Source organism: Centroberyx gerrardi, chromosome 17, assembly GCF_048128805.1.
Source record: "Centroberyx gerrardi isolate f3 chromosome 17, fCenGer3.hap1.cur.20231027, whole genome shotgun sequence".
NCBI lineage: Eukaryota > Metazoa > Chordata > Actinopteri > Beryciformes > Berycidae > Centroberyx > Centroberyx gerrardi.
The window spans coordinates 6,684,640-6,710,046 of NC_136013.1; the positions used below are offsets into that span (position 1 = coordinate 6,684,640).

The window sequence follows — 25,407 nt, forward strand, 5'->3', positions numbered from 1 at the left end:
AAATGTAATTGCGTGGCTTAAAGTTGTTACAGTTGCGGCTCACCCATCAGTAAATTAACCCCGGGTTAACTTGTTGGGGAAGTTAGCCGGCTGTTAGTTTGTGTCTGCTGTTTTACATGCAGTGTGCGTGCATGCAGTGTTTTCTGTGCTGGCCTTTGCAAACCGAGTTGAATGTCGAGTGTTGTTTTCTTCAGGCCTACTGTGTGTTTTTACTTTGCAGCAGGGTGCGGTGCGATTCAGTATTCAGCGTTCACCATGCTGTTGCCAGTGCCAAGATCTAAACCTGTCGGAGGGTTTTGTTCATTTTCATTCAACAAGGCATTTTATTGTCAATTATATTCACAGCGGTTTAAAAACTCATGTGTCTTGCCTTCAAAAATCAGTGCAGCAGCATTATACTGCTTTGGTCCCTCTTTCAGTCTTTCTTTACACTTGCTTTTTCATATAAAATCGATTGAATAATAAACCAATTTCTATCCACTGCGAATAAACAAAATACTGTCAATCAGTTTCAATCAAATACTGTATTGGATCAATCCTTGATTTGATCAAGGAATATCTTAACAGTAATGTTACTTACTATTATGATTACTTGTGCATCAGTTACATTATCAATGCAGGGTTCCCACACTCACTGGGACATCAAATTCAAGGACTTTCAAGGTCTTGTTTGTTGAAATTCAAGTACTGAAAATTGGAATGTTTTGGGGTAAGACGTGACATTGGTCAAAATTAGACACCACAGAGGTCTCATACTCATGATCTTGTGAAGTCAAGAAATCATCAAGTACTTTCAAGGCCATCCGTTAATATTCCCAAAAAACTTTTAAGGCCTTATTTTATTTTGATTTTCAACAAACTTGGGAACCCTGTCAATGTAGCAGCATTATCAGTTGGGAAGACAAATGGATTTGGCAGCCACACACACACACACATCCACAGTCAGTCAGCCTGAACCAGCTCTCCACCCCCTCAGCTGTCCTGGGGCAGACTGGTGGTGTACAGGTAGGAGACGGTCCCTGCCTGGATCTGGAAGGTCTGCCCCTGGATGTGGTGGCTGGAGATCTGCTCACTGGTCTGGCTGATGGAGATGGGCTGGCTGCTCTGGCTGTTGATGTGAATGGCCTGGCTGTGCTGCTCCCGGCCCACCTGGCCCGGCGGGGGCCCGGGCTCCTGCGGGACGGCCAGCTGCTGGACGGGCTGGTGCATCACCTGCAGCTGCTGGACGGGCCGCGGCGCTATCTGAAGCGGCTGCGGAGGACCGTGGTGCGCCTGCAGGTGCTCCATATCCTCTTTACTCAGGGTGATGACGTGCATCTGCTCAGGCGGGCCGCTGTGGGACATCTGGCCCTCCAGCACGCTGATCGCCTGAATCTGTGGGCTCTGGTCCACCACCCCCCCCTGGGCGACCAGAGCCACGTTCTGCATGTGTCCCGCCGGCTGGGTCAGCAGGGTGAGTCTGGAGTGGGCCGGATCTGCCGCCTCCCCCTCCGTAGTGATGATTCTGATCTCCTGTTCCTGGCCCGGAACGAAGTTAATGTTGTCCACGTCTCCCGTCACCACCAGCTGGATCTCCTGCTCGGAGCTGGGGGGCAGCTGGTACTGCTGGAGCTGCAGGATGTTACGCACCTCCTCCGGCGCCGCGGCGGTCGGCGCCGCCGCCGCGTCCGACGAGGGCTCCGGCGACGAAGCTCTCTCCTTGTTGTGGGTTTTGGTGTGGGTTTTCAAATTGTCCAGGCGGGTGAAGGAAAGGCTGCAGAAGGAGCAAGTGAACGGTTTCTTCCCTGAGTGGGAAGCGACGTGTCGTCGCCTCGCGCTCGGATCTGAGAAAGACTTGTTGCAGATGCCGCAGTCATATGGCTTATCACCTCTGCAAAGGAGAAGTATGTTTTCATTAGATAATATTGAGTAAACAATTAATGTTGATCTGTGTGCCGTCACACTACTCTAAATTAATAGCAAGATATAGTCATTTATCCCTCACCTGTGAATTCTGATGTGTGTCTGCAGTGTGCTCTTGGCTGTAAAACACTTTCCACAGATCTCACAAGTGAAAGGCTTCTCACCTGTAAGAATAATAATATCATCATCAACTGCAGCAGCAACTGTTTCCACATACTGTAGATTACACTGAAATGGTATTAATAGTCCACTTATTCACAGATCTGTTGAGGCTTAGTCTGTATTTACCTGTATGAGTTCTCAGGTGCTTTTTCAGCTGAGCCGTATCCAAAAACTTGTGATGACAGAGGGCACATTCTGGTAATGATTTGCCTTTAATAGAAAGAATACATTATTCAGCGCATACTGCGATTGCATTAGAATGACACCGCTACTCTTGGTGGAGTGATATGACTCTTACCGGTATGAACTCTGTAATGGCTTTTCATTTGCCTCTTCTGAGTGAAGGTCTTCCCGCATTTATCACAGCTGAAGGATTTCTGTTCTAAGGATGCGGGTAAAAAAAACAAACAAATAATTTACAGTGTGACTTGCAATATAGCAGGAGAGAAAAAGAAATAGAAAATGATGATTAGCTCACAAGTGCTAAGTGGCTGAAATGTTGTCTGCTGATGAAAGGAAATGCTTCTTCTATTAACTGCAAGACGCTGACTGATAAATAATTACCGATAGATGCTGACAATGCTGTTCCCAAGATAACTCATCATAATACGCCCTCACTACATTCATTTGCAGTTATAAAATACATAAATATTCTGGGATTTTGTTAGAATTGTTTTCACCGAAAGGTTTAGTGTACAGTAAATGTGAAAATCTGAAGTAACTGTTTCAAATTTTCACTTTTATGTGCAGATGAGTTATTGGTGGAACAAAAACTAATAGATATTTTGGTTAAAGGCCTATTCTGACTTAACATAAGCACACAAATGTATCAGTCAAGCCCTAGTAAAGCCACTGAAACAATAGCATTTATGATAAACCCAGCATGTGATCAGACTCTACCTTCATGCAGGTTCATGTGCTCCTGCAGGGAGTGCTTGGTGGCAAGGGCTTTGGAGCAGATGGTGCAAACGAACGGCTTTTCTCCAGTGTGCATGCGCTGGTGAACCAGCAGAGTGTGCTTCTGGGTAAAACCCTTCCCACAAACTAGGCACCGGAAGGGCTTCTCTCCTGGGGGAACATTTAGAAATACAGTTAGGTGAACTGGCATAAATATGTGTAGGTGCAGTGTAGTGTAGATGAGTCTGCTGGAGGTGTCATGGGCATAACTCAATGAAAACAACAGGAAAAATACATCACTTAGAAGTAGGGCAATATATCATATAATATCGATATTGTGATATGAGACTAGATATCGTCTGGGATTTTGGTTATCGTAATATTGTGAAATAACTTAGATGTTACTTCTTCCTGGTCTTAGAGGCTGCGTCACAGTAAAGTGATACAATTTTCTGAACTTATTAGCCGGTTCTGGCCGAGTAAAATGAACAATGATTGGCTTTACCTGCTCATCATATCCATATTACTATTACTGATTACACAGAGGTGTGACCAAGTCAACTTTGCCCGAGTCCCAGGCCAGTCTCAAGTCTTGCGGCACAAGTCTCAAAGTCTAAATGTAGATTACCAAGTCAAGTCCAAGTCAAGTCCACGTTATTACTGTCAAGTCTCCAGTCTAAACAAATGAATCAAGTTTGATTTCTATAATCAGTTTCAACTTCAGTAAATTCAATCATTCCATACAAATTCAGAAACAATTTAAATTCAGTCGTCTGGTGGAACAAATCTCATCACTTTCAATCTAAGTCATTTACACAAACTTTTGTCAAGACTTAAGAAACCTTTTCAAGTCATCAAAGTACAAGTCAAAGTCAAGTCCCAAGTAACCAGAACCCAAGTGAAGTCTCAAGTCTTCTCTTCATGCAACCCAAGTCAAGTCTCAAGCAATTAAAATTGTGACTTGAGTCTGACTCAAGTCCAAGTCATGTGACTCGAGTCGCCGCGTCTGCTAATTATTACTAATGATCATTACTAATTTTCAAAATCTTCTTGTGTGTAAATATCTTATGAAAGCAGGAATACTCATCCCCAATAAAATATTGTGATATTTGATCTTGTCAGTATCGGCCAGCCCTACTTCTTAGAAGATGCTGGACTAAGAAAATCTCACAGAAAAATGAAAGTGCTTGCACAGGTTGTGTTGGAGCACAGAAGTGTGCAGGCTCTTTCCTTTTCTCGCTGAATGAAACACCTGTGATGGAAGCTGCCCACTTGGGTTAGGGTTAGGGTTAGATAACTCCTTTTATGTGTCTAGGGAAAGCTGATGTTCTACTACACACTAACAGTTACACACACTCCTCACACGGCACCTCAACAGCAGCTGTTAAGGGAGAGGAGGGTGTTTCTCATTCACTTTCCCCATCCAAGCATCCAGGATTTGAACCATTGACCTTCCATCCTCCCTTCTCTTAATCTCTCGGCCAAGGCTGATTACCTGTATGAGTCCTTTGATGTATCTTTAAAAAGAGGTGGTTTTTAAACACCTTCCCACAGTCCTCACATCGCGCCTCAGTGTTGGGGTATTTCCTCTTCTTGCCTCTCTTCCCCGGCTCTCTGCTTCCCGCCGCCTCGCTCCCCACCTTGTAGCCCTTATACTTCAACGGCGGCCTGATTTTGCGTTTGCTCTGCCGGCTGCGGTGCGACCTAGGGTTATAATCTGCATCGTCCGAGTCTTTAGTTTGTGCTTCAACCAGATATTCGTCTCTATCATCACAGTCAACAGTGGGATCATCTACAACCTCCTTTGAGCTGTCAAGTGATGCACTTCTCCTCCCTTGGTTCGATTCCTCCTGCAAAGCCTCTGGCGTTATTACAGGCACGTCCAGGTTTTTCCTCGGCCGTCCTCGTTTGCGTTTTGACTGATGCGGCACCTCTGCTCTGTCCGTGTTTCCCTCCTCACCTCTGACCCCTGCAGCGGAGCCTGAGGTGCTGAGCTCAGCGAGGGCCTTGACAAGGTCGCTGACCTCCAGAAGGCGGGCCATGACCAGGAGCTGCTCCAAGGCGCTCTCCTCCACAGACACCCGGGCGCTGTAGATGAACTCCAGCACCGCAGCAAAGGTCCGGGCCGCCATGCCGTCCAGCCGGTAGGTCGACTGGCTGATCTGGTCCTCTGCTGTGAACATGAGGGAGAAGTAGTCGCTGCTCGCTGCCAGCAGGGCCTTGTGCGCCTTGAAGGGCACGTCTTCCACAACAAGGGTGATATCGCACAGCAGGTCCCTTTTCCTGAGCTTGTCAAATTTGCTCAGGATGCTGTCCTTGTGTGATTCTGAATGAAGGGCCATGAGCGATGAGGCTGGGGCCGGTGTTGGCCGAGACATTTTCTCCCCCACAGTCACTTCTGCTCCTGTAAGTGATGAGAGGCAACTCATGTCAAGAGAGGGCAACAGTGCAGAAAACTACATGAAAGGAGCAAGTACACATCTGTCTGTGTAAGTGTGCATGTGACTTTACAGAGAACTCCACTGGCTAATATATTAGATTTAATAGAAAAGCTCTCTTGAAAACATACCCCATAAAAGACATGAGAGTTCAGGCTGCTAAGTTAACCGGTTTGCTGCTGTCTCAAAAGTCAAAAAAACGCGTGCAATGATGCATGTGTAACCAGATTCAGGTTTAGCACGCAGGCTACACTGTCTCAAACAGTGGTGGGTCGCCAGACGTAGGCCACGTCTAACTGAGATGGCAAAACGTGCAAATGAAATAACGCACCGAATGAGCGAAATCAAAGCAATACTGTGTGTGGGACGAACCCAGAAATCCCGAGTCGCACAAACCGCGGTGGAATTCAAAATACTGAGCTTTTAGGACCTTACCTTGTATTTTGATCGGGGACGGAGGACGTGAATATGTTATCGCGAGAGGTGTGGTTATGAAAGTAGCTCCACGCGCTGCAGTGCGAGCCGACCTACATGTGCTGCGGATAGCACGAGCGCCCGCCCTCCAATGGAATTAGACCGCCGCTTGCTCTATAGATCAACTGTTGAATTGCTTGCTTTAAGTAGGCTTTAAGCGATCTATTTTTTCTATGGAGATTTGTCCAGAATATTAGCAACAACAGAAGAAACGATTGATGCAAACCTGCTTATTTTTGCTCTGATGCATGTTTATTGAATAATCAATTAATGGCTGCAGACGCCTCCTTCAGGACCTGACAGCCAGCTGGAGAGCGAAGCAGCCGGCGGACTATCATGGATGGGAATCTCCATTCCTATGCAGAGTTGTTGACATCCAGGAGGCTGTGACTTGCATCCAAACAAGTTGGTACACAAGTTTTACACCGTTTTGTGATTTGACTTTGTTTTACCCTCTACAGTCTATGGGTTGGACCGTAAAAGCAATTAATTCCATAAGTGAACTCATTAAATATTTTACAACATTCTACTTGACTGCACACATCAGTGGGCTACTTCTATATTATGTTCTCAAAATTTCCATGCACTGCGTTGTGGTGTTTTTACAGTCAAGAAAAAAATCAATTAAATAGGCTAAGGCAACGCGTTTTTTTTATGGTTGTGGGTAATACAATAATCAACGAAAATACATACATTTTACGGCATTTTGCGCCTAAGAAAGGTTCTTTGAATAGACTGCACCTTTAGTTGTCGAAAAAAATTACTTATTTTGGCAAAAGCGTCTGCTAAATGACATAATGTAAAATAAATAACCCGAAAGATAAAATATATTGACTGCGACGAAAGAAATGAATGCACTACTTTTTATTTAGTTAATTATGCAACGTCTAAGTTATGTAATGCATTACAATGGCAACAAGCCATTGTTACCGACCTTTGCACGGCCCAATCGGTGAAGCACAGTATGTTTAAAGAGTCACTCGTGACAAAGGTTGCTCGACCCAACACTCTGCCACCTGTGTGAGACGCAGCAGGATCGGGTCCACCATGAAGAGTGTGAAGGTCGTGGTGGTGGGAGCAGGTGTGATTGGCCTCTCCACGGCCGTCTGCATCGCCGAGGCTCTTCCCTTCTGCTCGGTGACTCTGCTGGCTGACCAGTTCAGCCCGGACACCACCAGCGATGGGGCTGCTGGGATACTGTTCGCTGCACAGTTTCCAGGTATGCACAAGTCTGGTTTTTCCACCTGACACTCAAATTATCAGGCTAAAAATCATTTGCAAGGCAGAAATTCCCTTGTCTACTCCTCTCTCTCTCTCCATCTTCATCTCTCTGCAAATATATTCTATAGAGATTATTTTTGCTGTATTTGCCAATCAGATATTCCTTTGGAGAGACAGAGACGCTGGTTCAAGGAAAGTTTTGAGCACTTGTTGGCCATTGCTCAATCCCAGCATGCATCTGAAGCTGGAGTGCTGCTGAGCTCAGGGTAAGAGGTCTTCTTGACTGACCCAGTGTGGAAAAGAGGTTGATATTCTGCCAAGGTTACTATTATATGATCTCTTTACATCCAGTGATTTTTGATTTATATATTTTTTCTTCTAGGTGGCAGATTTTCAAGGAGGTCCCCGCTAAGAAGGAGCCCTTCTGGTCGGAGTTTGTGCTGGGCTTTCGCCTCATGACCGCCCGGGAACTGAAGCGGTTTCCAGATCACAAGTTTGGCCAGGCTTTCACCACCATCAAATGTGAATGTTCCAGCTACCTGCCATGGCTGGAGCAAAGGTTCCTCCTCTAATTATTCATAGTAAAACAGAGTGTGTCATTATCATCAGGTCAATATACTTTCAGTTGAACTACTCCAGGATTTTCTTAAAAAAAAAAAAAAAAAGCCTTTTGCCATGAAAAGATTCACAATTAACACTTAATTTAATTAATTCCAGTGCAATTTACATTTTGAATTCATTGACTGAAATGGAATCAAACCCAATCATGGCCTTTATAGATATGAATATAAACAACTGTTAAATATGCTCTCTATGACAAGTTATTTACATAAACTCTTTTCACTCCTGTTTTCTTAAGGTTCAGAAAAGCTGGAGGCCAAGTTGAACAGAGGAAAGTCAACAATCTGCAGGAATTAAGCGAAAGCTACGACATCATTGTCAACTGCTCTGGCCTGGGCTCCAAAACCCTGGTGGGCGACCTCCAGGTGCACCCGGTCAGGGGCCAGGTCCTCAAGGTGCAGGCCCCCTGGCTGCAGCACTTCATCAGAGACGGAGACGGAAAGACCTACGTCTACCCCGGCGTTGACAGCGTCACTATAGGCGGCACGAGGCAGGAGGGCGACTGGAGGCTGGAAGTGGACGAAGGAGACACCAGGAGCATCCTGGAGCGCTGCGGCAGGCTGGAGCCTTCGCTGAGCACCGCCAAGGTGCTGAGCGAGTGGGTGGGCCTGAGGCCGAGCAGGAGGAACCCGCGGGTGGAGAGGGAGCTGGCGCTGCTGCAGGGCCGCCGGGTGCCGCTGGTCCACAACTACGGCCACGGGGGCTGGGGGGTGACGCTCGCCTGGGGCACCGCCCTGGATGCTCTGGGGCTGGTCCGGCAGTGTCTTCATGAAATGCCTCCACAGGCTAAACTGTGAACAAATTCTGCTGCTAAATTCTACTGTATTTGGTGCGAACAACACTTGCCTTTAAAGAGCAAATCGACACTACATCACATAGGGCAGGAAATTGCTTCTCCACTGCTCTCGGTTTGAAACTTTCAAGCATGTTGCTGTTTTCAAGCATGTTGCACTAGTGGCCACACCCCAATCAGGGATGTCAAAGCAGGTATTTCGCCAAAACCGAAATACCTGCTTTGACATCCCTGATTGGGGTGTGGCCACTAGTGCAACATGCTTGAAAACAGCAACATGCTTGAAAGTTTCAAACCACAGAGCAGTGGAGAAGCAATTTTCTGCCTGTTGATTTGCTCTTTAAGTAAAGAGATCTACTAGCAGAGAGATGCAATTCATTTAAAGATAACAAATGCAGACTTACTGAAATGTGTCGAAGAAGTGAGAGAAGAAAAGCAAGCAGTCTTATTTGGTTTTTACAATGTACATAAGGGAAATGATTTAGGGAAACACATTAGTGAAAGCAATGGTGTTTTAATTTACTACAAAGAGTGATTATTATACAATTTATGTTTGGAGACACTGGAGCTGATCAGGCAGCATCTTCATGAAATCCGTCCACAGGCCAGACTGTGAAGAAATTCTGCTACTAATTTCTACTGTATTTGGTGCCAATAGCAGTTGCCTTTGAGTGAAGAGAGCTACTGGCAGAGAGATGCAATTCATTTAAAGATAACAAATGCAAATGCAGAGTTACTCAAATGTGATGAAGTGATGGTACAGAGCTGACTGTCTAACCGTATTAATCATCAGGAAAACACTGTACATTAATGAATGTAATGGCATTTACTACTGAGAGTGATAATAAAAATGATTTGTTTATGTCTGATAATTTAAAATATGACATTGGACTCATTCCCTCAGCAACGAATGTTTCCAAAATCTGCAATTTCTTACTGTAGGTTGTCTTTATTGCTCATATTAATTGATTGTATCAACTACATTAAATTATATTCAGTATTTTCCAATGCTTCTGTGCTTGCATGTATTTACAGGCGACATCAGTTCAACAGTTAGGTAACAGGGATCAACAATGATTCTTAATTGTAATGCTTTGTCTGGCAGTATTGATTTTTGTCACATTATGAAAGCTAGTTGACAATTGCAGTAACCATTATTCTAGAAAAGCCAGTAATATACAGTAATATACACTTGAACACTTGATGAAGTCCATGTAAAACATCTTCCGTTTGCCTCGGCTTCTATGTAGACGTGCAGGAGGCAAAAATCTGGGATCACATGTTCTCAAGAGGATCCTGGGATTTTGTCCGTTGACACGCCTCGGTCAAACCTTTTATTGGCACCTGTAGAAAAGGTGGGAGAAGGCACATTTCAGATCTGTGACACATGAATGAGACACCTTAAAGGCAGATTTAAGAGTTCCTTATTCAATAAAATGAGGTTTTGATGGATGTGGGATGGATTGGTGACTCACTGCCAAGCGATGCTGCTTGCGGAGCTGCTGGACTCTGAGCAGGTCCATGGCAGAGGCGGTCTCCCCTACAGACTGGTTCAGCTGAGCGGAGAACATCTGAACCACAGACTGGGGGATTCCATATCGACCGTACTGCAACAGGATACAGTTATGTGTAAATCATAATTTAAATGGATAGGTCAATAATATAAACATGACTTGACACTGTCTAAGCTTTGGGTGAATTTCCTGGACAAGGATTAAGCCTAGTGAGAGACTAAGATGTTTCCTAAAGTTGAGATTTCCATTGGAAGGAACTTTTTGGTGTAGGAATAAGCATAATTATAATAACAGCTACTAAATAGTGATGGCATTGCTCCAAGTCATTTACATGTATGCATTTACACCTATTTTATGTTTTATGGTTATTGAGGAGAATGTTGCTTCTGTTAAAATAAGCTCATCCACTTTTGGTGATATTCATGTTTTCACTGCAGCTGAAGGATTCTTCATTGGTAGAAGTTTTATGACTTTAGGGTCCATGAAACCCTTTGATAAGCAATGGTAAAATTTCATAAATCCATGGTGATCAATTTGAAAATATTTTGTTTTTTCAAAATCCCTGGAAAATGTACTTTTTGAAGATTCAAGGCTTTAATCCAACAGCAGCAATTACATCTGTACAGTGACAGCGTACTGTAATTTGAAGCCAATACCTTGTCAGAAAAGGGCTCCATTGTCAGATCGATACCCTGCAGCTGGAGTCTTTCCTCCAGCGGGGACTCCAGGTTCACCGAGTTAATGAACATTTTCTTCTTTCCCTTCAACTTCAGCCGGCGGGCTTCAGAATTGGCCGAAATTGAAAGACCCCCCTTCTCCTCCAAAGAGACGTGGTCAACGTAGGCGTGCATGCAGGCGGTTTCCGTCGGTAACGGCTCTCTGCATGGGTTTGACGAGGAAGGAGGTGCGGCTGCGGGATGATCGGGCCTTTTTGCTGGGACTGTGGGGGGCGGGTTGAGGTGTGTGCGTGCGGATATTTCTGCCTGTTTGTCCGTGTTTGAATTGATGCGCACAACACCACATGGTGCAGTCAGAGGTTGGGAGGGTAGAAACGTGGCCTCTGGGTGTCTGGGTGTCAGATTCCAGTCTTTGGGGCTGAGGAGTTTTCTGTTCTGGACTCCTGTCAGGGAGAAGCATCTCCTCAGCAGCCCTGGTCCTGCATTAATACCTCTTAGCTCCATGCAGCTCCGGCTCCGAGCCACGGCTTCACGGGGATGATGACCGCTCGCTGGGCTTAGGGGACTTAAGCTGTTCTTAGGGGGTCTTAGCGATGGTGAGATACCAGGCAGGCGTCCTGGTATACTGTGGAGAAAGGTCTTAGTAGGACAGGAGGAGGTCGGGGTCAGGGGGAGGGCGGGGAACTCGGGGGACGGGAGGTGGCTCGACTCGAAACCGGACGAGGACCTGCTCATGGACGAAGGCGTCTTTTTGTCCCTTCCTGAAATGAACAAGTGCAGTGTGTGCAGATCATGCAGATTTCAGTTAACTGTACATGCATTGGATGTGTTCCACTTATAAGAAAGAAAACAGCAGTGTGGCCAGTGTTGGGAAAGAGTAGCCAGTGTGGAAGGATGCCCAAGAAAGAGATGTATGAAAAAGAAAAAGTTCAACTCAAAAGTGTGAAGAATGTGCGCTAAAAAATGAGTGGTGAATGAAAAGGAAAGAAGCAAGCAGTCCAGTCTGGTGAAGCATTGAGCAGTTTATTCCTCACGCTCAACCATGACAGTAGCACACTTCAGAACTGTTGAGACTATTGTAGATATGGTTAGTTGAACTTTGACCTTTAGTTATGTAACACAAACTGTTTATTGAACTGATCTGAGCAAACTTTGTTATAGTCTTTTCAAGGTTGTCCTCAGTATGCATTTCAGTGCATTTACAATTATAAAAAAAATGCCACATTTCAACAAGTATAATTATACCATTTAGTAAATGTTTTTTTTATTATTCTGCATAATGCAGTTTTCAGGCACATCATAAAATATTGTGCAACAATATATTATACTGAACTAGAAAAATATACACACAAAAACAGCAAAATCTTGAGAGAAATATACTGTACAAGTGTGGAAAATAGGCTACATCATCCTCTCCCCACATGGCCTTTAGACATTCACAAGAGCCTTCAATATACAGTCAGCACAACTCTTTGTATTTTGACATTTTTTTTTAAGACTTAACCAAACCAAATAACCACAATAAGAATGATATAGTTATGAATAAAAGCAAGCATTCACAGTAAATATGTACTGCAATTACTGGAAAGTGTTTTTAAAACTATTTTTATATCTAGAGTTGAAACACTTTTTTCTTTTCTTTTTTTTTAACTCTTGTCACACAACAGTCACCATGTTCAGCAAACGCAAAAAACCACCACGCGACTCACAACGGCAGATCTATTTGTGAGTAGACCTACAAGCGGCTCTACATATAAATTGTACAGGTTTCTGAGAAAGGTCTTTAGAGATTACTGGTCAGGATAGGATGATGCAAGTAAGCTCTCCAGTCCCTCAATAATAAAGATGGAGAAGGTTGCACTTTCTCTTCTCCATTTTCAACACTATAAAGAAAAGGTAATTCTGGTAAAGAAAGGCAATGGCATGTCAGTTCTCAAATGCATTGAAACAGATGTGAGAGTAGAGATCATAAGAACGTCGTTTGATTCAATGATGCGGAAACAGAATAAAGTATGACAGTATGAAAGAATAAAATGCTAGGAAAAAAAAAGTGAGCGTCGTAGGCAAATGAGGCGACAGCAGAGTCTTTCCAAAAAAGAGCATGAAAACTGAATCTGGCGGTCTGGAATGCTCAAGCATGAAGAAGAAGAAGAAGAAGAAGTGAAGACCACGGCAGTCTTCCTAGTGAAGGGTGGGGCAGGAGGGGACAGTGGTCACAGGCGACTCAGGCTGTCATTACCGTTCTCCAGGTTCTCGTTGCTCTCGTAGCAGCCCGAGTCGCGCGGGGAGTCTCCCGCGAGGCCGCGCCTGTCCAGGAGCAGCTTCTCCTGGGAGCCTCCGGACTGACTGCCTCGCTCCGGGTCGCTGCTGCCTGCAGAGCACAACACCACCAACAGGGGGCCCACAGTCACATTCAGAGATCCAAGGATAGACGCTGCTAAAGCACACTGTGTTTATAATCTGTGTGTGTTCTTGTATTTCTACAAAATGTCCTCACAAGGATAGAAAGATGCGGAAAATACTCCAAACTGAGTAGATTTTGCTGGTCCTCAATTCTTTAAGGGGCTAGTCTAGGGTTAGGACTTGGGTTTAGGAGTAAGATTACAGTTAGGTTTAGTTTGGGGGTAAGGGAGTAAACATTGTCAATGAAGGTCCTCACAAGTACAGTAATACAAACGTGTGTGTGTGTTTGTGCGTGTTTTACAGATTGTAAGCCAGAAAAATGGCCAACAACACTTTACAATGGCCTTATTCCAGTGTATTAACCTATGGAAAAGTATTGCAAGTACACAATATTACTGTGTAGGTACTTGATGAAAATCTCCCTAATACATAATGCATTTACAACACATAACACACCATTTGAATGGCTTCATTAAAACTGTTATTAAACCATTGTAACAACACCGTACGTTGTGTACTTACATACTTTTCCATAGGTTAATACACAGGTTAATACACTGGAATAAGGCCATTGTAAAGTTAGGTTTTACCAAAGGGCCAAATATCAAAATTCTTCTCAGTTTACGCAGTAAAAAGTAGCTGGTCTATGTGTAGGAGACGATACTTTTTGCCTCCTTACATGTCCATAAATCATGCTGAACCTCTGGAATATGTGAATCATGTTCAGTGGCTGTAAATGACGCATTTTAAATGTATTTGTTCATGTGTGTCTGTACGTTGGAGTCGTGTCTCAGTGTATATGCGTCTTTCTGAGTCATATGTCTGTTATGAGTCAGCAGTGCTCAGGTTTGGTGCAGCACCCTGCGGTTGCCTGACCCACCGTCGTACTCCTGCAGCAGCTCGACGGCGGTGAGCAGCACGGCTCTGTGCTGCGGGTCTCTGATGTTCAGCTCGTCCAGGTCCTCCTCCTCCAGCAGCTTGAATGTGTCCAGATCCTCGTAGCCGTTAAACAGGAAGGTGGGAAGATGCTCCTGTGGAGAGAGGGGAGGAAAGGCAAACAGGGAAGTAAGAATTAAGTAAGAAGCCATTAGTGGTGGAAATTCATTTGATCATCCACATTTTGGGTATATTTCATATTTGTTCTGGAATAGTTTGACTTGTAGATGGATAATAAGCATTTTAGAACTTGCATAACCCACTTTAACTCAAAATTCAGGCCCGTTTACTCCAGTTAACAAAACCTACAAATGTAAACAAACATTTATAGCCTCAAAATACATATAAATCACATGTTTAGCTGTCACATACTGCCGGTCCTTGTATCAAAAGCTCAGACAATGAATTTCTGAGTGAAAGAAATATCTTCAATACAATAAATCCCTGTGTAAACAGTGGCAGCATTACGGTGACAGAGTTTTGACTCACACTGCAATGTGGATCAGGCCTGTAATGTCTTCTTATTTTTTCTGTAATAAATTCCTCCCAGGGATCAATTACGTATCTAATCTACTCCTATCTCCACCTGTATTTCTGATGATGTAATTAGTTCAATACTTTGAGGTTGATGCGATCCAGGAGCTCCTCAACAGAGGTGGGCTTGGGTTGCCGGGCCTTCCTCCTCCTGCGGGTCTTTTTGGGCTTCACCTCCTCCTCGTTCAGGACGTCCACGTAAATGAACTTGAAGGTGCCGACTTTACCGTTCAGCAGGCCCATCCATGTTCCCATCGGAGGCTTGCTGATGATATCGATGACATCCCCATTCTGCAAAACAAGACCAGTGATGACAGGTTGGCGAACAGTATGACACACTAGATATGGTCCTGATGTTCAGTGTGACTGTGAATAAAGAATAATATAAGAGTAAAATGAACTTAAAGGGGTAATAAATGAGATTATAGCAACATATTTGGTGCTAAACGCTCGTTGCTGTGGTGTTTCTGCACTGCACTTCCCACAGATCACCTGTCAATCAAACAGTGTGGGCGGTACTTTGACGTCTTTCCTTGGATTTTCTGTTGATGAAGTTTGAGTTTCTGTAGGTGGCGCTCTTTTCTTTGTCTGTTCAGCCATGGTGGCTATCACTGCTCATGCTAACCAGACACTGGATGTTTGGAGCAGCAAATGTAAAAGCTTTTGTGAACTGGCTATAGGTTGTGTTATATCAATTGGCGATAGAGTGGCAAAATGGAAATGTATTTATATAAAAATGTCACAGATTATTAGTTTAATTAAAGGCTCAGGAGTTAAAGTAACTATAATTTACTGAAATTCTGGCCTCTATCCTGTCCTGCACAATGCTCTGCTTCCTTTTTAAAATTGTGTTATTATGACCACAATAAACATGTACAGATATCAAACACACAAGTTTAAAAAAAAGTGCTCTGCTTTCTCCTTTTAATCAACATTTATACTGTATTCTGTGCAAATAAATAACATATAGGATTTTAAAAAGTTATAATTTTACACTAAAGTCATCCTGGCTTGGGCACAGGAGCCCAGATTGTGTGTTCTGGAGCTCCTGCTGGCTCCCTGTCCTCTGTTCCAGCTGGCACCCCATCCCTCCCTGAATGTAACCCCCAGAAGGTATAATTTGATGTGTGCATTGTGTGTTTTATTGACCATACCTTCAGTTTGAGGGAGTCGGTGTCGTAGGGACTGGGAGTGAAGTCAGTGTGAACCAGAGCGCGTCCGCAGAACGGCCCGCGGTACGGCAGCTCGTCCTCCTCCCCGTCCTCCGACTTCACGCTCTCTCTGTTGCTGTTGGAGGAGTCGGTGGTTCCCACCGTCTGACCGCCTGCACAAACCACAGAAGAAGAACGCGCTGCTTCAAGGCCTCGAGACACCATGGGTCAATTAGTATTTGCAAAATATTTTCAAGATTTCTTTTAATCTGCCAGATGGGTGTGGTTTGCCACACAGACAAACCATAAAGTTTAGACTATCTCAACGTTGATTTAATACTTTACTGTGATTGGAACGTTAATCCGGTAAACCCCACCCATCCGGTGCTTCAAGGCCAGGTTAAAACAAACACTGACAGTTTCTTGCAAGTGCTATTTCACCCAGGTCTGGCACACACACCCACACACACACACACACACACTTACTCATGGAGCTTTGTCCACTGAGGGAGCTCCTAAGACTCTCCACAGACCCTCCTGGCTTCAGTTTGGGTTTTTCCAAAGAGTCGGACTCTGTGTGAGGCGAGTGAGGGCAGCTGGAGATGCGATCTGGGCTCGACTAGGAGACAGAGGGAAAAAAAAAAGATGCTTACCTTCACTTTGCACACAGTTTACAACAGTAGCACAGATTGGTTAATGTTTTATAACAGTAATAATAAATTCATTTTTATAGCTGTTTTTCAGGTCCGAGCACTGCGTTCAATAAAAAGAAACACAAAGTGAAAGAAGATTCAGTATGTAGAGTATGATTTGAATGTACAGTAGGATTTGTAAACACACCTGTTCAGAGAGAGAGCAGTGGTATCTCTTGGATATGCGTTTCCTCATGGTGTCTCTCACAGACTTGACCTTTTTGCCCAGAGAAATGCGAGATGTTGGTGGAGACTTAACAGCTTCTCTCACACCGCCGTCTCCATCTTTCTTCTAATTTATAAACACAAAAAAACCCCAGAAAAGTGGCAAATAAGCAAACAAGGACATTACCATTTCTTTTTATTTGATTCAGTCTACAGATATTCAGTAACAAGAATGACTACGTACAGTGATATCACAGTCACAGTTGACTGAGTGCAGTGACCGGTTGGTCAGATCAAATCCTCCGAAGCTGCAGGTTCTCTGTGAATCAAAAGATAAAATCAGGACATTTACAAAAAGTGTAGGGTAGGAGGACCAGGTGGCTTACTTTAGGCAATACTCAGAAACAAACATCCATGGTTCAGTTTGTGCCATTTTTGTGAAATCAATCAAATCCATATCGATCGGTGATGGTACAAATGGGTTCAGAGGCAGAGGCCGAAACATGTTGGGAGTCTAGTCCAATAAACTGTTTATTACTTTTACTTTTGCAAGAGATAAGTGTGCGGTCTGCTACTTTTCTTTTGGATTTAACTGGACCTTTGACCTGCACCTTCCTTGGGTGTCAACCTTTACTACTTTTTTATTACAATAAGGAAAAAATAGGATATATTACACACGATCAGTCTGTCTGTCTGAAATTGGCTTTTCAATGATGTTTGGGACATTTTTGCGCATTTACCATTTGCTTTGCATAAGTCCCAGCAGTGAGCGGGGTTGTGACTGTCAAGGTGAGGCCAGCGGCCACAGAGCAGGGAAGACAGAGCAACAACAACCATGGTGGAAAGCAGTAAGAAAAATAAATACAGCAAAGCTTGACGTGCCACAGACAAGACTATTGCAGATCGGCTGCGTTCACTGTCTGCTTCTTCAAAGCTTGTGGAGGCTTTATGGATGCCTGACGTACTGATACTGATACTGTTTCTACGTAAACAGCTCATCAAAATGAGTGACAAGTTTTGGGGCAGGAACTTTACCACCTGAGGGGGAGGAGGGCGGGACTAACAACACACTTTACTGCCTTAAGGTGAAGAGTTGTGTATTGTAGCTTTAATACCGCATCACTCGCCAAAAAACTCTCCCTCAACAAAGGCTTCTCTGTACTCACCCCATGGTGGCTGAGCGGGCTGAGCGCCCAGCGTCGCAGCTCTCCTTCGGTCACTGAGCGGGCGATTTTGGGCTCTTCTTCATTGCAGCCCTCCGTCTCAGACAGGGAAGAGCCGCTGCCTCTGCCCGCCTCCCTCGCCTCTCCTTCCAGGCCTTTCTCCTGCAGGTGGGAGGGGCTGCAGCTGGACTTGCTGAAGGCCTTGAAGATCTTCTGGCTGCTGCAGGTGTCCAGGCTGCTGGAGGAGGGTGAGGTGGTCAGGCTGTCCGAGTCTCTGTCGTAGGTCAGCTGCTCCCGCAGAGCCGAGGCCAGCGAGTCCACCGGACACACCTCTCCAGAGGGAGGCCCGTCTATACTCAGACCCTCTGGGGGAAAAGAGGATAAGAGTAAACATGTAATAAAATCTAAAAAGAACAATGTAAAAGGTAACACAAGCCTCTCATGTTAGATTTCCTTACAAATAGGGTTAGACTAGGTTTGTAAAACCTGCAATGAAATTTTTATTTTCTTTGCACATTTGATTCATTCATTTAATTGTTCAATTATGTTTTTTGCATTAATTCTTCATATAAAGGTAATAATCTATCCCAGAGTTTCCCCTACCACTGAATAGCTGCAGTGGGCCACCCTGCTTTATGGAGCTTATAATCTACCTAAAACAAATTAATTAGAATTAATTTCAATGGAGAGTTTTAGTGTCCCATGATGCTAAATGCTGTTTCTACCCTGCAAAGAATAACATTCTGGGGGAAACACTGAATACTTGTCATGGTTGTGACTTTCTGCCTTTCTTCATTGTCTAGGTTTTGTATTTCTTTGTGTATTATGTTTCCCTGTCTAGTTCTTTTAGTTCTACCTGTACCATGTTTCCTGTCTGTCCCAGCTGTGTCTCATTTGTAATCACCCCCCATGTGTATATTAGTCTTGTTCCCCAGTCAGTCTTGGTCGGATCATTGCTTTCTGTTACATGTGTCAGTTTATGTGTGAAGAGCGCTCGTCTCTGGTTTCCTGTGTCACCTGCAACCTGTTAACATTAAACACCCAGTCTTGGGGTTTAATCACCACCTGCCTCGCTGTCCTGCATTTGGGTCCTCACCACACCTCCACGTAACAATACTTGCAATTATTTGGCATGAAAATGGTCAAATTTGAAGATATTGAATATCAGCACAAAGTATCAGCGACTCCACTCTAAAATTATTGGTTACCAGCCTTCATAAAGCCATACTGGTCGAACCCTATTTACAAAGACTGCACAAATGGTGAAAGCACACACTGAAAACAGTTAAATCTTACGCTTAGGGAAACATTATTAGACCAGCACAATCGCTGATATTCTGATCATATTCAGGGTTGTGGTGTGTCACACTGTTGTTGCACCGTTTTCCCCTGATGCTCGTTCTCACTGCAAACATCTACTTGTTTTTGTATCTTTGCTGCGAGTACCGCTAAATATCCACGGACATAAAAACGCATGATGCAATTTATCTCCTCATCTTTTTTTCATAAAGTAGCATCACATTACAGTAAACAGAGCAGAAAGGGCAGTAATGAGGTAGATGATGCAGAAAATGCTACAACACAACTAAAATGGCTGGCAAATCCACTCGGACTTTATGAGAAGTGTGCCAGTGTATTTCGTACCCTCTAATCCAGGCTTCTTAGACTCATCGATTCTGATCAGCTTCTTCTTCACCTTCCGGGTGGAGTTGACCAGTTTGTGGAGTCTCCTGAAAGTCACAGATTCCTCCTGTTCGTTGTCTGACAGCTCACAAGGCTGACAAGAGAGAGGGAGGTAAGACAGAGGTCATTTCATCACGGAGTTATAATTCAGTTATAATTCAATATGATGATTCTACAGCAATATTCACAACCAAGCAGTTGTAAACCCTTGCTGATGATATCGATGACATCTCCATTCTGCAAAACAAGACCACTGATGACAGGTTGGCCAACGGCATGACACACTACATATGGACCTGATGTTCAGTGTGACTGTGAATAAAGAATATTATAAGAGTAAAATGAACTTAAAGCAGTAATAAATGAGATTATATCAACTTCAAGCATTGCTGTGGTGTTTCTGCACTGCACTTCCCAGAATCCACCTGTCAAACAGTGTGTTCAGTACTGTGACGTGGATGCATGTGCGCTCACAAATTTCAAAGCATGTTTTATATGATTATATTTCTCCTCTGTGTCTGATTAGTCATTGTCAGCTTGTTCTCACTCTTTTATGCAGTTATAAAGTTATGTATACGGTGTACGTGCCGTAGAAGCTGCAGCAGAAACCACGTTGCTCAATATAAATATGAAATTGAAAACCACAGCGGTAACATGCAAGCACCTGTTCTACATCCTCTGCATAACAACTGTCTCACTTGAGCTAGAAGGGGCTTTTCATGTGGGAAAACAAAAGGCTTGCGACTTCAAATCACTTTAAGCTATGCACACAAATTAAACTGAGAGCTTTCAGTAACTTTAAGCACTGCTGCAAGCAAGTCTCTATTATCTACATCATATCTCACGTTGAATATTCCCAGGTAATGAATAAAGTATAAGTGTTGTACCGTGAAACTATCTCACTGACACCATCAGTGGTACATTGAAAATGTCATGTTATGTTGAATTGAAAGCCGACTGTGCATACTGCATACTGTGGGTTTTCATCGGTTGACCAAAGCACAAGCTATTTAAAGCCCAGAATACATGAGAAAGGACAAAGTGGCCATCAGTTGTAATATACGATTCTAAATTCGATGGAGATGGTTTTGAAATTGAAGACGGAGTGAAACAAATAAGTAGGGGGCAGTGGGAGGTGGACATCAGACACACACACACATCATACACAGAGAGAGAGAGAGAGAGAGAGAGAGAGAGAGAGAGAGAGAGAGAGAGGAAGGGAGAACACACACAGAGAGGAGAGGAATAGTGAGGCCATCCAGACAAATCTGAAAAATGTGCCCTGAACCTGAGCCCCCTAATCACCCCACCCATGCATAAAAGAGCTGTGGCCTGCATAACAGGCTCTGTGCTGAATCCACCCGCTCACTGCAGCACAATAGGGGGTTAGCGCTTTGACAGCGATGAATAGAAGTCCACCCAGCGCCCTGCAGTTGGGAGAGGGCCTGGGCTGCCGGGCTTTAGAGGGGCCCCGGTTCACAGCCAGGACAGGGACAGAGGGAGAGAGAGAGGCGCTGTCAACAGCTCAGCAGCCTTGGCACCGCTAAATCAGTGGCCCTCATGCACAACACTCTGCCTGAAGTAGTGATTCAGCATAAAAAACACACACTAAGATGCTGTCAAACGGGGGAGTTTAGGGACTTACGTTGCAGCTGAGCGACTCGTTTGTGGCAGGACTGGAGGCGTCGGTCCAGTCTGTGGGATCGGACCTGCAGGTCTGTCTGTTCTGGATCTCAAACTCCTTGAGCTGCAAAGGGAACAAGAGACCGTGTGAGCGTCTCAGCACATGATGCAGAGCTGGAGGTCACTGTCTGTACTCTGTCAGCTGATATACTGTTCATAATCGAGTAGCTGGCACACATATTACTACTTCAAAGAAATGATGAAAAATGCACTCTTCTATACATGCAAATATAAATGTTCTTTTCAACAACATGTTTTGACTATTTTCAGCATACTGGGATCTTATAAACTAATATAGCTGAAAATAAACAGCGAAAACTCAACATTTCACGTTTTATACACTGACAATTTGCACATTTTCGGTGTGCATTGTTTTTTGACTTTTAGATTTGACCTATAGATATTGCAGCCAACGGATGAAAACCTTTTGCAGTCTCCAAAAAGTCTGCTTCTCAGGATTTCAGTGAAATTTGATTTCTCTTCTTTTTCTCTTCACTTTTCCTTCTCTTATTTTGATGGAAAACCATGCATTTTTTAACTGAATAATTGGTTTTGAACATGTTTCATGTACCCTACTTTGAGGAAACATACTCAGCGTTCAAAGGACCAGGTAAAATTTCGATTCAGGTTACAATAACTGGAAATTTTGGTCCAGCTAGGCCGTTAGATCAGTGGTAACGACGTGGCCACCTGGGGTGAGTTAGTTAGTTTGTCCCTTTACTAGACAGGAGCCTCAAAGTTTGAGCAGAAAGAGAAAAACACAGAAACTGGAACTTTCACATGACAGCAGCAGTATGTGGAGAGGAGGATTCTGGGATGTGTGACATCATACCCGTGCCAGGGCTTCCTCTACAGAGATCATATTCTCCTTCACCATCATCATCAGCTGGATACGCTCTTCATCACTCATGGTAATCTCACTTGCCACGAAACCAACATCATCACCTGCTAGGAAAAAAACAAACATGTAGAAATACAAAGTGCCAACTGACTAAACACAACAAAGATGAAGTCTGGTAGCTTTGCTTTCAAAATGCTTTTTTAACATCCAGATCATTTTTACATTTTAAATAAAATAAATAAATAAAAGTTAAAATATGTTGACGAGTAATCCTTATGTATTTATATTGTTCATGATGCATTTCTTTGTGCACAGCAGTGTGCAAATTTTTACATTTTAAATAAAATAAATAAATAGGTTTTTTTTAAGTTAAAATATGTTGTTCATGATGCATTTCTTTGTGCACAGCAGTGTTTTGTGCCTCTTTGACTCAACAAACCTTTTGAAGTCTGCCGCATCACTCCTTTCTGTGACTTTCGGAAATTCTGCCAAAAAGACTTGTTTTTTCTCTTTCCATCCCATTTTCCTACACAAATATTGAATTCAATTTAGTGCAGAGTAAAAAATAAAATGCAAAACACCCTGGCCTCAAAATTACACACAATTACAAATATCCAAATCACAGGTAAACAAATAACTATAATGTTATCCTCTGGGTTATTCTCGAAATAGAGAATACAAAAAAAGTAACATCAACTACAGAAAAGGCTATATTTAGTATTTTAAAGGATTTCACTCCATAATGTCATAGCTATTCTCAAAGAAGAGAGAAGTTGGGTTAACTAAAACCTGGCAAAACAGTTACAGTAACTTCAAACAACTACCGATATAAACAAAAACAATTCACTTTTCAAAGTTGCATTACTTAAGGTTTCATTTGCTTTAAAAGAGCTAATTCTCATATAATACAACATACATCAGTCTGATTCTATTTACGATAAAGTATACTATAAATTTAGATAATGAAGATTTATAGAAAACCTTAACTTACCCCCTGATCCATCATCAGAGCTGGACTTGTGCACAGGGAACCTAAAATTCAAACATAATATTTACTCCATTTGAACTGTAAATTACAAAAACAAAACAGAACTCAAACAGAAAACACGTCCTGGACGGTGCAGTACCTGTTTTCCAAAGCTATTTTCTTCATTTTCCCTGTTATCCCACCATCTCCCTCAACATGTCCCTCTATCTTCCCTTCTTCCACCAGTTACAATTAAAAAAAATGTAAAAAAATCACAAAAGTGCTCTGTCCCTCATGACTCTAGCTTCATAGTAAAAAGGCAAATCAAAGTATTGAGAGCAGATGAAACAGACTGGCGGCTCTTGGCTGGTGAACAGAGGTCAGCGCTCTCCGGCCCTCGCAGGAACAATGGAGGCTTTCTGACGTCCAGCCGGGGTTTTACAGCAGCACCGCCGCTACCGTGGCCCCTGCATTCCCCGCACACTTTCACTCTCTCTTTCTTTCTCTCTCTCTGTCAATCTATCTCTCTGTCTCTCTTTGTTTATGTGTGTATGTTTGCCTGTCTCTCTCTCTCTCTCTCTGTCTCTCTCTCTCTCTCCCATCAGCTGACACTTGTTGCTACAGTTAGACCGATATATTGGTTTGCCGATACAGTACATCAGGTCGATATTGGCCTTTTTTTTTTTTTTTTTTTTTTTTTTTTTTTTTTTTTTTAAGAGGTTCCTCCCTGACAACAGCTACATAAAAAAATCTGTAAAACATACAATGAAAATACACATTTGTGCATGTTTTATTTATTAACTTAAATATTCAATTACTGTATTTTTTTTGTAATTAATTCTTCATTTAGAGGCACTGATGAATCCCAGAGTTTCCCCTATCATTGAATAGGTGCAATGGGTCACATTGCTTTAAGAGCTGCTAACCCTAAAATAATTTTATTAGACTGGAGTTTTACTGTCCCATGATGGTCTAAATGCAGTTTCAGAGGCTTTTCCACCCTTGCAAGAATAAAATTCAAGGGGAAACAGTGAATACTTGTGCACAAAATCTGCAACTTAAGTCTAAAGATATCGGTATCGACCTTCAAAAAACCCATATCGGTTGAATCTGACTTACAGACTATGCAGCAGGTGAAACCACACAGTGAAAACAGCTCATTCTTGTGCTTGGTCAAGCATTTATAAGAGCCAGCAGAGCACCTGATATTCTGACTCTAGATCATATTCAGGGTTGTGGTGTGTGTGTGACGCCCCTGTTGCATATTTTACAGTAAAAATTCCGGGGGAAACAATGAATATTTGTAATATTTTGGCATGAAAACAGCCAAGTCAAGTCAAATTGATTTGTATAGCCCTTTATCCCGGTTACAGCCTCAAAGGGCTTCACACACCCATATTTTCACACAATAAATGAAAAACGACACCCTTAAACCTTATTAGGGGAAAAAAAAAATTGAAGAAACTGAGAGAGATTCCCCTTCCAGGACGGTCCGGACACAGACTAAATATTGATAACAAATGGAACATCAACAAAATACACAGAATAGAGACTATAAACACATTTAAACATATTGAATATTGGCACAAAATATCAGCTAATGGCAGCTAAAGTCTATAAATATCTGTATCAGCCTTCAGAAGTCGATATCGGTCAAAGACAACTTGTTGATGATGTTAGTAGCGATCAGCTCTCACTGGCCTCATTCTGCGTTTATCCCAGTAGGGGGCGATCTAAACCGCCTGTGAATCCTGTTCCCATATACAAGTTATGAAGGGAGATTTGGCTGTTGTGTCATTCTGAAGTTGTGTTCTTCATTAGGCCTGTTTGTAATGATAAATCCTCACAAATATGGATGTCGGAAAACAAATTTGAGCGTGCCGTCTCCTTAAAAAGCCTAATCAAATCAATATGTCGCTATGTTATTAGTCATAACCCCAAATTCCCTCTTTCTCTTTCCAATGACAAAAATATGACTAATCTTCGAAATCCAATAGAAACAATAGGGGGAAGGAAGGAAGTGTGGAGGTTACAGGGAAATGCTTCATAAATGTGACTGGAGGGGGCACCGGGAAGCAGGGGAAGCGCACGTGTCCACATGCTGACATGGAGGTAATAAATGAATCTCAGTTCTGCCTCCAAAAGAGATACGACTCATTTTAAATACTAAATATGATGCATGATAAAACTATTATTATTGTGCCTGGACATGGTGCAGTGTTTATTTTCTCCTCTCCTAAAAGCAAATTCTGTCAAAAGCTTCTCTCCTGCGTCTTCCCTACTCAGTTCAACTCTTGAGCCTTCCTGCTGTCTGAACAAAGACAAAAACACTAAAGGTAGTGGACTTCCCACTGTTTAAAAAAAAAAAATCAATTATCTCTGTGTGAAGCTGTCACGGTGATGTCTTACCTTCTCTCGGTCTCTGGAGTGGACGTGGTGCTGCTGAGTCCCAGGGATTCCTGAGGAGATGAAACCAGTCAGGCGGGAATA

The 25,407-nt window shown here is 43.2% G+C and overlaps 3 protein-coding genes across 5 annotated transcripts in view; 1 reads left to right on the top strand and 2 right to left on the bottom strand.

Annotated features, from left to right (window-relative positions):
- Positions 1–876: 876 nt before the first annotated feature.
- Positions 877–5,339, bottom strand: zbtb24 (zinc finger and BTB domain containing 24). Its single transcript, XM_078289668.1, has 7 exons — positions 4,943–5,339; positions 4,457–4,894; positions 2,965–3,132; positions 2,363–2,446; positions 2,191–2,274; positions 1,985–2,066; positions 877–1,870 (listed from the first exon to the last, which is right to left on the bottom strand). Exons 1-7 carry the CDS (start codon positions 5,337–5,339, stop codon positions 973–975), a joined length of 2,151 nt encoding a protein of 716 aa, XP_078145794.1. The 3' UTR covers positions 877–972.
- A 1,581-nt stretch (positions 5,340–6,920) lies between these two features.
- Positions 6,921–8,512, top strand: ddo (D-aspartate oxidase). 2 transcript variants are annotated; one of them, XM_071897025.1, is made up of 5 exons: positions 6,921–7,092; positions 7,252–7,360; positions 7,477–7,653; positions 7,954–8,080; positions 8,213–8,512. In XM_071897025.1, the coding sequence occupies exons 1-5, from the start codon at positions 6,921–6,923 to the stop codon at positions 8,510–8,512; spliced, it is 885 nt and encodes a 294-aa protein (XP_071753126.1). The 2 variants fall into 2 exon arrangements, with proteins under 2 accessions (XP_071753126.1, XP_071753119.1); XM_071897018.1 differs by having other exon boundaries at positions 7,954–8,512.
- A 494-nt stretch (positions 8,513–9,006) lies between these two features.
- Positions 9,007–25,407, bottom strand: part of sash1b (SAM and SH3 domain containing 1b) — a 58,407-nt gene continuing 42,006 nt past the window's right edge. For both annotated transcript variants that reach the window (XM_071896258.2, XM_078289431.1), the window contains exons 4-20: positions 25,327–25,376; positions 22,942–22,982; positions 22,390–22,476; positions 21,942–22,054; positions 21,072–21,173; positions 19,388–19,520; positions 17,747–18,108; positions 16,825–16,899; positions 16,564–16,707; positions 16,210–16,342; positions 15,727–15,896; positions 14,657–14,863; positions 13,983–14,133; positions 12,939–13,070; positions 10,679–11,460; positions 9,984–10,115; positions 9,007–9,852 (exon numbers count right to left, since the gene is read on the bottom strand). In XM_071896258.2, the coding sequence (XP_071752359.2) occupies positions 9,784–9,852; positions 9,984–10,115; positions 10,679–11,460; positions 12,939–13,070; positions 13,983–14,133; positions 14,657–14,863; positions 15,727–15,896; positions 16,210–16,342; positions 16,564–16,707; positions 16,825–16,899; positions 17,747–18,108; positions 19,388–19,520; positions 21,072–21,173; positions 21,942–22,054; positions 22,390–22,476; positions 22,942–22,982; positions 25,327–25,376 (2,883 nt within the window). In that variant the 3' untranslated portion in view covers positions 9,007–9,783. The remainder of the gene's footprint in view (positions 9,853–9,983; positions 10,116–10,678; positions 11,461–12,938; positions 13,071–13,982; positions 14,134–14,656; positions 14,864–15,726; positions 15,897–16,209; positions 16,343–16,563; positions 16,708–16,824; positions 16,900–17,746; positions 18,109–19,387; positions 19,521–21,071; positions 21,174–21,941; positions 22,055–22,389; positions 22,477–22,941; positions 22,983–25,326; positions 25,377–25,407) is intronic.

Excerpts from the sequence above, each read along its gene's own strand:
- ddo (XM_071897018.1), top strand. The coding sequence starts at position 6,921 with ATGAAGAGTGTGAAGGTCGTGGTGGTGGGAGCAGGTGTGATTGGCCTC. Across the intron at positions 7,093-7,251 it reads GTTCGCTGCACAGTTTCCAG|ATATTCCTTTGGAGAGACAG; the intron begins GTATGCACAAGT and ends TTTGCCAATCAG. Across the intron at positions 7,361-7,476 it reads GGAGTGCTGCTGAGCTCAGG|GTGGCAGATTTTCAAGGAGG; the intron begins GTAAGAGGTCTT and ends TTTTTCTTCTAG.
- zbtb24 (XM_078289668.1), bottom strand. The coding sequence starts at position 5,339 with ATGTCTCGGCCAACACCGGCCCCAGCCTCATCGCTCATGGCCCTTCAT. Across the intron at positions 2,447-2,964 it reads GCACATGAACCTGCATGAAG|AACAGAAATCCTTCAGCTGT; the intron begins GTAGAGTCTGAT and ends CCGCATCCTTAG. Across the intron at positions 2,275-2,362 it reads CCATTACAGAGTTCATACCG|GCAAATCATTACCAGAATGT; the intron begins GTAAGAGTCATA and ends TTTCTATTAAAG.